At 41.2% G+C, this 12,227-nt stretch overlaps 1 protein-coding gene across 3 annotated transcripts in view; it reads left to right on the forward strand.

The window, feature by feature from the left end:
- Window positions 1-12,227, forward strand: part of CFAP97 (cilia and flagella associated protein 97) — a 30,124-nt gene that overhangs the window by 7,522 nt on the left and 10,375 nt on the right. The window contains exons 3-4 of one of the 3 annotated variants that reach the window (XM_053584518.1): window positions 7,244-7,506; window positions 11,062-11,212. In XM_053584518.1, coding sequence (XP_053440493.1) covers window positions 7,244-7,506; window positions 11,062-11,212 — 414 coding nt within the window. Of the gene's footprint in view, window positions 1-7,243; window positions 7,507-11,061; window positions 11,213-12,227 lie in introns of those variants that run through there. The other 2 variants (XM_053584533.1, XM_053584525.1) reach the window with 2 other exon arrangements.

Here is a 12,227-nt window from a genome sequence, read left to right on the forward strand (position 1 = left end):
CACACAGCTCACAGCAACCTCCAACTCCTGGGCTTAGGCGATTCTCTTACCTCAGCCTCCCGAGTAGCTGGAACTACAGGTGCCCGCCACAACACCTGGCTATTTTTTTGTTGCAGTTTGGCTGGGGCTGGGTTTGAACCCACCACCCTTGTATATGGGGCCGGCACCCTGCCCACTGAGCCACAGGTGCCACCCCAACTTTGGGCTTTTTCTTTTAAGTGATGAAATAAATTACCCCAACAACATTGCGATAGAGCAGTGTTTTTAAACTTTTATTTATCTCAGGACACACTTGAACCTATAGTTAAACTTCCGTAGCACACTTACATTATGTTGATCAAAAAAAAATGAGTAAAGCTCGGCACCTGTAGCTCAGTGGTTAGGGTGCTAGCCACATACACCAGGGCTGGTGGATTCAAACCCGACCAGGGCCTGCTAAAACAACAATGACACTGCAACAAAAAAATAGCCAGGCATTATGGTTGGCACCTGTAGTCCCAGCTACTTGGGAGACTGAGGCAAGAGAATCGCTTAAGCCCAAAAGTTTGAGTTTGCTGTGAACTATGATGCCACAGCACTCTTATCAAGGGCAACATACTGAGACTCTGTCTCAAAAATTTTTTTTTTTTGAGTCACACCTAAGATCCTCTCATGGCACACCAGTTGAAAATCACAGGGATAGAGAGATTCAGAGGTGGGGTGATTTGGCCACCTGGAATCATGGGAGTTCTTGTTTACTCATGTGTCAGGTGCCTGGGCTTGGGGCAACCTGAAGAGCAGCACTGTGTACCAGAGGGGCCTCTGGGTGGTTGGACGTTTTACATTTTGGCCTAGGGTTCTAAGCACACGTGTTCCAGGAAACAAGGCAGACACCTCATTACCTCTTAGCCTCCAAAGTCACACAGTATCATTTCTTCCATACTCCGTTTGTTGAAATGGTCGTAAACCCTTCCATATTTAAACTGAAAGGGCATAGACCTTTATGTCCTTAATGGACATATCTTAAACTCTTCATATTCTCACCTTAAGCCACACATTTATTCACTTTCCCCACATATGGAAAAACAATTCCCTCTTTCCGAAGATGCCCTCAAGATCCAGGATCTAAATCTAGTCCAGGGCTCAGCGTCCGTAGCTCAATGGGTAGGCACCAGCCACATGCACTGGGGCTGGCGGGTTTGAACTCGGCCCGGGCCTGCTAAACAACAACGACAACAACAACAAAAAAAAAGCTGGGTGTTGTGGCGGATTCCTGTAGTCACAGCTACTTGGGAGGCTGAGGCAAGAGAATTGCTTAAGCCCAAGAGTTTGAGGTTGCTGTGAGTTGTGACACCACCGCACTCTATAAAGGGCAACGTAGTGAGTCTCTGTCTCAGACAATAAATAAATAAATAAATAAATCTGGTCTGGGTGTAGTTGATATTCCTCAGGTATGGCTTCTCAGTTACAGCGCTTTGAGAACCTTAAGAATCTTCATGGGCGGCGCCTGTGGCTCGGTAGGGCGCCGGACCCATATACCGAGGGTGGCGGGTTCAAACCCGGCCCCGGCCAAACTGCAACCAAAAAATAGCCGGGTGTTGTGGCGGGCGCCTGTAGTCCCAGCTGCTCGGGAGGCTGAGGCAAGAGAATCGCTTAAGCCCAGGAGTTGGAGGTTGCTGTGAGCTGTGTAAGGCCACAGCACTCTACCGAGGGCCATAAAGTGAGACTCTGTCTCTACAAAAAAAAAAAAAAAAAAGAATCTTCTGCTGAGAGAGACGAGGGATGAAACGTAGCTGTATTTTTGAGCCCAGTAAGTCTTGGCTATTTCATATCCTCTGTACATTTTGCTCAAAAACCAATCAGTTTTTTTTTTTTTTTAATTATATCTCTCTATCCTGCCTTATTGTGAAACAAATAAACCACTGGTGTTATCAGCATTCTGCCTGGTAACAAAATAAACCACTGGTGTTGTCAGCATTTTGCCTGCTAGGCCAAATCCACCAGGGCAGTAACTATCTTTTCCTTTGACTTTATCTCCCCAGGCAACCATTGTTGCTAAACAGTCTCCCACTTCATCCTTGCAGATTTCATCAACAATCTTCTCCAGACTCTTCCAGCTCTATTGGCTACCAGGTCTCAAAGCTGGTCCATCTATTTTAGATTTTGTTAACGGTAACACCCCACTTCCTGGTACCAAATTTTGTATTAGTTATTGCTTTGCCAAGGCATCACCACGAAACAGATGTGTAAAGCAGCAACCTAGGATGACTCAAAGACCGGGATCAAAGTGCCAACATGTGGCCTCTATGCGTGGTTTGAATCACACAGGTATGGGGGCTCAGGGATCTAAGCACCCAGTACCCCAGCAAACAAGGGGAAAGGGGGCACTGCACCTCCTTTTGTAACCACTGTGCTGTAGTGGTCAAAGAGGTCACAAGCCTGCGCAGATTCAAGGGAGAGGAACAGGAAGCATGTCACAGAAGTTCTCATCTGACAAGGTGTTAATAAAGAAGGCAAAGAAATTTAGTAAATTTAGTTATTCCTTAAATTATAACTTCTCAGTTACAAGTGTTAGTTTTTGGGGTTTTTTGAGACAGAGTCTTACTTCGTCACCCTAGATAAAGTGCTGGCATCATATCTCACAGCTACCTCAAACTCTTGAGCAATCCTCTTGCTCCTGAGTAGCTGGGACTACAGGTGTCCACCACCATGCCTGGCTAGTTTTTCTATTTGTAGTAGAGTTGGGGTCTTAACTCTTGTTCAGGCTGGTCTTGAAGTCCTGAGCTCAAATAGCTTGGCCTCGTGGTTACAGGCGTGAGCCACTGTGCCAGATCACAAGTGTTTTATATGTTTATATGCTGTTGTTTTCCTTTTTTTCTCTTTTTTTTTAGAGACAGAATCTCACTTTGTCGCCCTCAGTAGAGTGCTATGGCATCATAGCTCACAGCAACCTCCAGCTCTTGGGCTTATGTGATTTTCTTGCCTCAGCCTCCCGAGCAGCTGGGACTACAGGCGCCCGCCACAACACCCAGCTATTTTTTTGTTGTTGCAGTTTGAACCCACCACCCTCGGCATGTGGGGCCCGCACCCTACTCACTGAGCCACAGGTGCCGCCCAGAAAAATCTTTAAAAAACCACTTTAAAAAAGAAATACTATTGGTTTTTTTATAGGGATTATGAATATGCCTACAAGATGACTTTCTAAAAAGAACTAACATTATAGAAAAAAGGACTTCATATGGTTTGGATTAAAATTTTCAGTGATAACATTGCTCATAAATTTTAAAAATGCAGTCTATAGTCTATCTCAAATAGCTTAGATGAAAGTAAAGCTGATACTGTAGTAAATGGTATTAGATGATGCAAGAAATGCCTGTAGTGATGATGGACACTGATTGTGAAACGTGAAGAGATGGAAGGAAATTGTTTCATGAAAAGCAGTATTTCTAAATATGTGAGTTTAAAATGTATGTATCTGAATATGTATCCCTAAAAATGTATTCAAGTTGAAAATTTTTTTTAGATCTTCTTAGTTGGATAACAATGGATTATACATATTTGAGGTTACTGCTTATGAAAGTGTAAGTATTATATTAAAGTCTATAATAAAGCATATAGCTCCTTCAGCAAAATGTAATAGTAACCTAGTAGCAGTATATAAACATTCCATATACATTTTTTCCAGCAAAGAGAGCTAAAATGCATAGGGGTAGGGGGCAGGGTACTGAATTAGATTAAATGTTTTCTTTTTTTTTTTGGCAGAGCGTTTTAAATTCTGTTTAAAGGCATTGTAGTGGGTGCCTATAGTCCCAGCTACTCAGGAGGCTGAGGCAGGAGAATCGCTTGAGCCCAAGAGATTGAGGTTGCTGTAAGCTATGACGCCACAGCACTCTACCCAGGGCAACAAAGTAAGACTCTGTCTCAAAAAAAAAAAAAACTTTAGGGACCTGGCCCAGAGGGAGTCACCAGATCAGGAGTCGATATTCGCCACAACAAGGACCAAAAGGTTCTTTGCAAGGAGCCCAAGAGCCAGGACATTTACCTAAGCCTGTTGGTCCAGCTGTACAGGTTTCTGGCCAGCAGAACAAACTCTACCCTCAACCAGGTTATGCTGAAGAGGTTGTATGTGAGTCGCACCAATTGGCCACCACTGTCTCTTTCCAGGATGATCTGGAAGATGAAACTTCCTGGCTGGGGAAACAAAACAGCTGTGGTTGTGGGGACAATGATGTGCGGTTCAGAAAGTGCCCAAACTGAAGGTGTGTGCCTTGTACCGGCCACAAGATCCTCACCTTTGACCAGCCAGCAGGGACCCCTCCCTCCCCCCTGGCCATGGCACCATCCTGGTGTCGGGTCCTCCAAGGGCTGGGAGGTGTGCCGGCATATCATCCAGGCCCCCAGGAACCCGCACAGCCACATCAAACCCTGGTTCCCTCCAAGGGCCAGAAGTTCAAGCATGCCAGAGGTGGAGGGGCCAGCTGGGCTACAAAAGCTAACCCTGGAACCAACCTACTGTTTTATTAGAAAGATTTTGGATGCAAAAAATAAATATACCATTAGGAAAAATTGCTTAATTTCCTTTAGAATTTAAAGGGTTTCATAGATACCTAAATCTAAAAACCTTATTAAATTGTATAAAATGGATATTTCTTAGAAGCAAGAAAATTTAATATACTGTATATAGTGCATCTGTATCTTTCTAAATGTATTTTCAGTCAGGTCTTGTCAGTAACTTGATATTGTTTTCAAAAAGTACCAACACTGCTATTCTTGTTTCTCCTATCAGGAAGCCACCGTTTCTCATATTTTAAAAGTTTCTGTAATCCTTCATAGCATTTGGTTTAAATGTACGGAAGCAGATAATGTTTTTGTGACCTTGCCCAAATGATTTAACTTGCCTACACCATACTCATTTGTAAATGGGGGTAAAACCCGACTCTTCCTTTTATAGCTCTGTACTTTGTAAAATTTTATTTTATTTTATTTTATTTTTTAGAGACATAGTCTCATTCTGTAGCCCAGGCTGGAATGCAGGAGTATGATCAGAGTTCACTGCAGCTTCAGACGCCTAGGCATGAAGCCATCCTCCTGCCTCATCCTTCTGAGTAGCTGGGACAATAGGTGTACTCCACCACACCAGCTAATTTTTAATTTTTTTAGTAGAGACAGAGTCTTGCTGTGTTGTCCACCCTGGTCACGAACTTCTGGCCTCAAGTGATCCTCCTACCTTAGTCTCCCAAAGTACTGGGATTAACACAGTGCCTTTAAGAACATGAAATGGTAAACACATAAAAAGAATTAACATAAAAATTTAAAGAATGGTTACTTCAAAAAAGTACTGTAAGAAAAAGCAAATTGTATTTGATTTGGTATAAAGTATCTAATATAATGTATTCCTTTTTAGTATATACATAACCTGAAACAGTCAGCAAACTTAATACTGTTAAAAGCATTTCACAAATTTTAGTAGTAATTGTGCCTTACTGAAAATTATTGTAATGTGGAAATTTATATTATATGTTGATAAAAATTTCATTTGATAATTGTAGTATGCAAAATATTTCTTTTTTTTCTTTCTTTTTTTTTTTTTTTTTTTTTTGAGACAGAGTCTCACTTTGTGGCCCTCCATAGAGTGCTATGGTGTTATAGCTCACAGCAAACACAGACTCTTGGGCTCAAGCAATTCTCTTGCTTCAGCCTCCTGAGTAGCTGGGGCTACAGTTGCTCGCCACCATATCCTGCTGGTTTTAGAGATGAGGTCTCGCTCTGGCTCATGCTGGTCTGGAACCAGTGAGCTCAAGCAATCCACCCACCTCGGCCTCCCAAATACTAGGATTACAGGTGTGAACCACCGCACCTGGCCTGCAATAAAATGTTTGCCTTTTACAATAGAAATATTTGTTTTAGGCTCCGTGCCTGTAGCACAGTAGTTATGGTGCCAGCCACATATACCAAGGCTGGGGGATTCAAAACCAGCCTAGGCCAGCTAAACAGCAACGACAACAACAAAAGTAGCCAGGCATTGTGGCAGTCTCCTGTAGTCTCAGCTACTTGAGAGGCCAAGGCAAGAGAATCGCTTAAGCCTAAGAGTTTGAGGTAGCTGTGAGCTGTAATGCCACAGCTCTCTACTGAGGGTGACATAGTGAGACTTTGTCTCAAAAAAAAAAAAAGATACATTTGTTTTAATGACAGTATTCAGATCTATAAATCTTTTGTAGAATAGTATTTTCAGGTTGATACTTTTAGAATACTTGGAGCTTGTTTTTGCCATTGCTTCCCTCAGTCTGAGGACCTTTTTTTTTTTTTAATATGTCATCTAGTTAACAAAGAACTTAAATTAATTATTGTATCAGTGTACCCATCCAGAGGTTTCTAACCTCCTGGACTATTAAACTATTGTAGAGAAACAAAATATAGTAGATATAACAAAGGCATTTTCCATAAATCATACCTGTCGAGGTACCTTATACATTTGTTACTAAGGTATTTTCATTGTTTATGCGTAGTTTTCGTGTTTTTTTTTTTTTTTGTAGAAACAGAGTCTCACATTACCGCCCTTGGTAGAGTGCCATGGCGTCACACGGCTCACAGCAACCTCCAGCTCTTGGGCCTACACGATTCTCTTGCCTCAGCCTCCCGAGTAGCTGGGACTACAGGTGCCCACCACAACGCCCGGCTATTTTTTTGTTGCAGTTTGAGCCGGGGCTGGGTTTGAACCCACCACCCTCAGCATATGGGGCCGGCGCCCTACTCACTGAGCCACAGGTGCCGCCCTCGTGTTTTGTTTTTTTTTTTTTTTTGAGACAGAGTCTCATTATGTTGCCCTTGGTAGAGGGCCGTGATGTCACAGCTGACAGCAACCTCAAACTCTTGGGCTTAAGTGATTCTCATGCCTCAGCCTCCCAAGTAGCTGGGACTACAGGTGCCCACCACAACGCCCGGCTATTTTCTGTTGTAGTTGTCATTATTGTTTAGCAGGCCCAGGCCAGGTTTGAACCCTCCAACCCCGGGGTATGTGGCAGCGCTGTAACCACTGAGCTATGAGCGCCGAGCCTGTGTGTAGTTTTTAATACCAAAAGAACCCCAAGCATAAAAAACACTAATTTACCTCAAATTTTTTCTACACCATTGTAATCTATATGTCATTAGCCTTATTTTATGCACACCTATTCCTACATTAATACAGTTTGAGTTTTAAGGGCTAAAGCGTGTACATGACATCTATTTTGTTAAGCCATTTTCTCTTTTTTTGTTCACTTTGTAGGTTTTCTGCAATTAGATAAAAAAGAACCACAAAAACATCACTTTGAACAGCCTTTAGTAGTACCCAGGAAAAACTACTCTTTCACAAAAGAAGAGGTGAGACAGATTGACCGAGAAAATCAGAGGCTTTTAAAAGAACTGTCGAGACAGGCTGAGAAACCAGGAAGCAGAAGCACAGTTACCAGATGGAACCACCCCCCTAAGTTGTACCATAGTGCTCTCAACAGACAGAGGGAGCAGCAAAGGATCGAGAGAGAAAACTTGGTAAGTAACTGAAACATTTTAGTCATCAAAGACAATGCATTTGTACTGATTTATAAGTCCAACTTACAGAAGACTTAAATAGAGCCACCTTTTCAAACTTAATTACATAACAGTAGGTAGAAATATATACAGCATGAAATACGAGATAAGCTATGAGTCTAGAATATACAAAATGTTTTTTATTTGCCAGGTACAGTGGCTGATGTCTGTAATCCCAGAACTCCAGGAGGCTAAGGTGGGTGCACTGGTTGAGCTTGAGTTCCAGAAAAGCCTGAGCAAGAGCAAGACCCCGTCTCTACTAAAAATGGAAAAAAAATTAACTGGGCATAATGGCAGGCACCTGTAATCCCAGCTCTTTGGGAGGCTGAGGCAGGAGAATCATTTCAGGGTCTCGTTCTTGCTCAGGATGGCCTAGAAATCCTTGAGGTTGCTATGAACTGTGACGCCAGGGTATTCTACTCAGGGAGGCAGAGTGAGACTTTGTCTGGAAAAAAAAAAGTTTTTTTATCCAGCAAACTATATATTAAGGGATCATTATAGCAAAACATTGAAAGCTCTGTTATTTATTTTACTTGCTCAATTAATTTACCATAGTAGTTCAAGAAGTGATATCCAAAGGTCAGAGCACTGAAATACTTCTGTGAAGTACTCAGTCACTAGCTAAAATCTCTGACACTTTATTGTATCCTGGAAAACAAGAATAAATTATATGTTTATCTTAAAAAATGAATACATCTGAGTAGATCATATTGGTAGTCTGTTACTTGAATGCATGAAACATTGATTGTTACAGATTTATAATTATACTTTCATATTGTAAAAGAATATATATGGGAATTTTTGAAAATCTTCACATTTAAAACAATCACACCATATTGTTTTCTTTATAAAATTCAGTTCATAATAATTGCTGATATTTACCAGGCTCTTACTAAATACTAGCCATCATTCTAAGTGCTTTAGTTTATTGAATGCTTACAATTCTTTGAAATAGATACTATTTCTACCCACATCCTGCAGATGAAGAAACTGAGGCCCAGAGGGCTTTACTTAGCCCAGGGGCACACAGCTGCCAAGTAGGTGGCTGAGCCAAGATTTTGACATAAGAACCAGGTAGTCTCTTATTTATTTATTTATCTTATTTTCAATACTTAGTCTACCTCTGTCATGCTCGGTGGAGTGTCATGGCATCATGGCGCACAGCAACCTCAAACTCCTGGGTTCCAGCAATTCTCCTGCCTCAGCCTCCCAAGTAGCTGGGACTACAGGCACCCACCACCACGCCTGGCTAGTTTTTCTATTTTTAATAGAAACAGGGTTTCGTTCTTGCTCAGGCTGACCTAGAAATCCTAAGCTCAAATGATATATTTGCCTCAGCTTGCCAGAGTCCTAAGATTACAGGTGTGAGCCACCACTCCCAGCCACATAGTCTCTTAATCTCTTAACTAAAAGAAGACCCTTCATGAGCATATAAATTTGGAGCTAAGGTAATTTATAAAGCTATTAAAATTATTAAGACTGTTCCCAAAATTAACCCTTACCGTGTTTCATGACCGGTGTAGTCTGTTTAACTCCGTACTTACCCGAGCTTGTAACAACTCTTTTGTAAATTTATTACCATTACCATTATAAACCCTAGGAGTTGGGGAGCTAGGGTAGTATTATTTACCCAAAATAGTAAAGTCTTAAATAGGAGGGTTACCCTGCATGTGGTGACGGATAGATGACAATGCAAGTTGAAATGAGGTCAGCGGGTGATAGGTTACATGGTAGATTCTGCATATCACCTTAGCAATATTCAAGATTCATTCCTGTTATATGAAAATGTCGGGGGGGGGGGGAGAAAATTTGAAATTACCATATGTCACGAACATTTGGTTTTATTTTTTTGCTTTCACTTTCCCATGCTAGCTCTAGAACCTGTCTTTATTTAATAAGCAGTTATATCTCACATACTATTTCACAAGTGTGGGGTTCTATCATCCTCATAGCAACCTTACAACATAGTTACAGTTGCTATGGAAGAGAAAATGAGACCTGGGTGGGACACAGGACTTGCTCAAGGTCAGCCAGCCCTAAGCAGCAGGGCCCAAATTCAAATGCAGGGTTTCCATCTTTGGGGGGTTTTTTTGTTGTTTTACGCTTTATTGAAATATAATTCATATGTTATACCCATTTAAAGCATACATTTCAATAGTATTTGTTAATTTTTTTAAGTTGTAGTAAAATAATATGATATAAATTTTGCCATTTTAACCGTTTTTAAGTGTACAAGTCAGTGGCATTAAGTATACTCACAATGTTGTCTAACCATTACCACTATTCATCATCATCTTTTTTTTTGTATTTTTGATACAGAGTCTTACTTTGTCACCCTCGGTAGAGTGCCATGGCGTCAAAGCTCACAGCAACCTCAAACTCTTTGGCTAAAGTGATTTTCTTGCCTTAGTCTCCTGAGTAGCTAGGACCACAGGTACATCCACAATGCCTGGCTATTTTTAGAGACGGGGGTCTCACTCTGCTCAAGCTGGTCCCAAACGTGTGAGCTCGGGCAATCCCCCCACCTCAGCCTCCCAGAGTTCTGGGATTCCAGGTGTGAGCCACTGTGCCTGGCCTCATCACCAGTATCTTCTTCTAAAACTTTTTTGTTGTTGTCATTGTTGTGAGACTCTGTCTCACTCTGTCATCCTAGGTGGAGTGCTGTGGCATCATTGCTCACAGTAACCTCAAACTCCTGGGCTCAAGTGATCCTCCTGGCTCCGCTTCCTGAGTAGCTGGGACTGTAGGGTCCTGGTACAACGCCTGGCTATTTTTAGACACTGGGTCTCACTCTTGCTCAGGCTGGTCTCAAACTCCTCAATTCAAGGGATCCTCCTGCCTCGCCCTCCCAGATTGTTAGGATTATAGGCGTGAGCCACAGTGTCTGGCCCTTCTAAAATGTTTTCATCATTCTTTACAGAAACTGTGTGTATGGATACAACTCTCTATTCCCCTTTCACTTCACCACAATAGTCTCTAATTTACTGTCTCTATGAATTTGGCTATTCTATATATTTCATATCAGTGGGATCATAATTTTTTTTTGAGTCTGGTTTATTTCACTAACATGGTATTTTGAAGGTCTGTCCATGTTATAGCATGTATTGCTGGCTGGGCGTGGAGGCTCACACCTGTAATCCCAGCACATGGGAGGCGGAGGCGGGTGGATTACCTCAGCTCACAGGTTCAAGACCAGGCTGAGTCAGAGCAAGACCTCTGTCTAAAAATAGCCAGGCATTGTGGTGGACACCTGTAGTCCCAGCTACTTGGGAGGCTGAGGCAAGATAATCGTTTAAGCCCAGGAGTTTGAGGTTGCTATAAGCTATGATGTCATGGCACTGTACCAAGAGTGACAAAGTGAGACTCTATCTCAAAAAAAAAAAAAAAAAACTTCATTGTTTTTTATGACTGAATCATATTCCATTGCAGGTATGTACCACATTTTGCTTATCCATTCATCTGTTGAATGCTATTGCTATTTAACTTTGACTTTCAAACTGATTGTTTTTAATGAAGGCTTTATTAAAAAGGCTTGAAGCTGTAAAACCGACAGTTGGTATGAAGCGCTCAGAACAACTGATGGACTACCATCGCAACATGGGTTATCTCAACCCGCCACCACCATCAAGACAAGTGAGATCTACTCTTAGCCAGTATAGCCAATTAAGTAAGCATATTCAAAATTGTTTTGTTGCTTATCTGTATCTTGTAACTTTTTTTTAAATGTAGAGCTGAAAAATGCTAACTGAATGTACCCACTTCTTAGGGTAGAGCTGACAAATGCTAACTTCTGGTATGCATTCTGTTCAGTGGCATGTTTTGTTTTATTTGTGTTAGTTCACTTAATTTCAGGTTTCATTTACAACCCAGGAAAGAAACCAGGAAATAAAACAAATAGAAATATTAGTAGTTTTTTATGTAATTGAAAAGAAACTTTTAATTTCAGTGTGTATGTATTTGTTAAATGAAGGGATGAATAAATGTGCAGTTTGGAAATCGCTTAAACTTTCCCTCTGGCCAGTTAAGAATTATTGCTAATATCTTCCAGCATTTATATGTGCTTTTTTTCCTTTAAAACAAAAATGAGCGAAGTATACAGTCATCAAATATAATACCTTTCTATGCTTGATACATGTGTATGACCAGTTACAGACTTAGTCAAAGAATATGGGAATGGAGTGACCAGGTAGTGCGAGGATGTGCAGCATCTTGAAGGGCTACAACCTTGCCTGTACAGAAGTCTGTGCACTTATTTCATGTGTGTGTTCAAAAGTTGTAAAAATAAGAAGCCAGTACTTAATACTAAAGAAAGTTAGAGCCACAACTTCCCACTGCTCATGTCAAATGACTAGTAATTCCATTTATTCATTCTAAAAACATTGCTTCCTTGCCATATGACTAGAAGGGTCTTGTTCCAGTAACTCATACTTAGTCTCATGCCTTGAATGTAGTAAATTATCTGGGGTAAGTAAGTATACAGGGTGGGTGGCCATAAAGTTCATGGCCAATTTAAATTAGTTTAAACTATTTGAACTTTATGGCCACCCTGTATAAATGATTGTACAATTATAAAAGTGTATTTATTGTTCACCTGAATTATTTGAAAAGCTATTTTTTTTTTTGGAAACAGAGTCTCACTCAGTTGCCCTAGGTAGAGCACTGTGGTGTCAGCCTAGCTAGCA

The sequence above is a fragment of the Nycticebus coucang genome, chromosome 1, assembly GCF_027406575.1.
Source record: "Nycticebus coucang isolate mNycCou1 chromosome 1, mNycCou1.pri, whole genome shotgun sequence".
Classification (NCBI taxonomy): domain Eukaryota; kingdom Metazoa; phylum Chordata; class Mammalia; order Primates; family Lorisidae; genus Nycticebus; species Nycticebus coucang.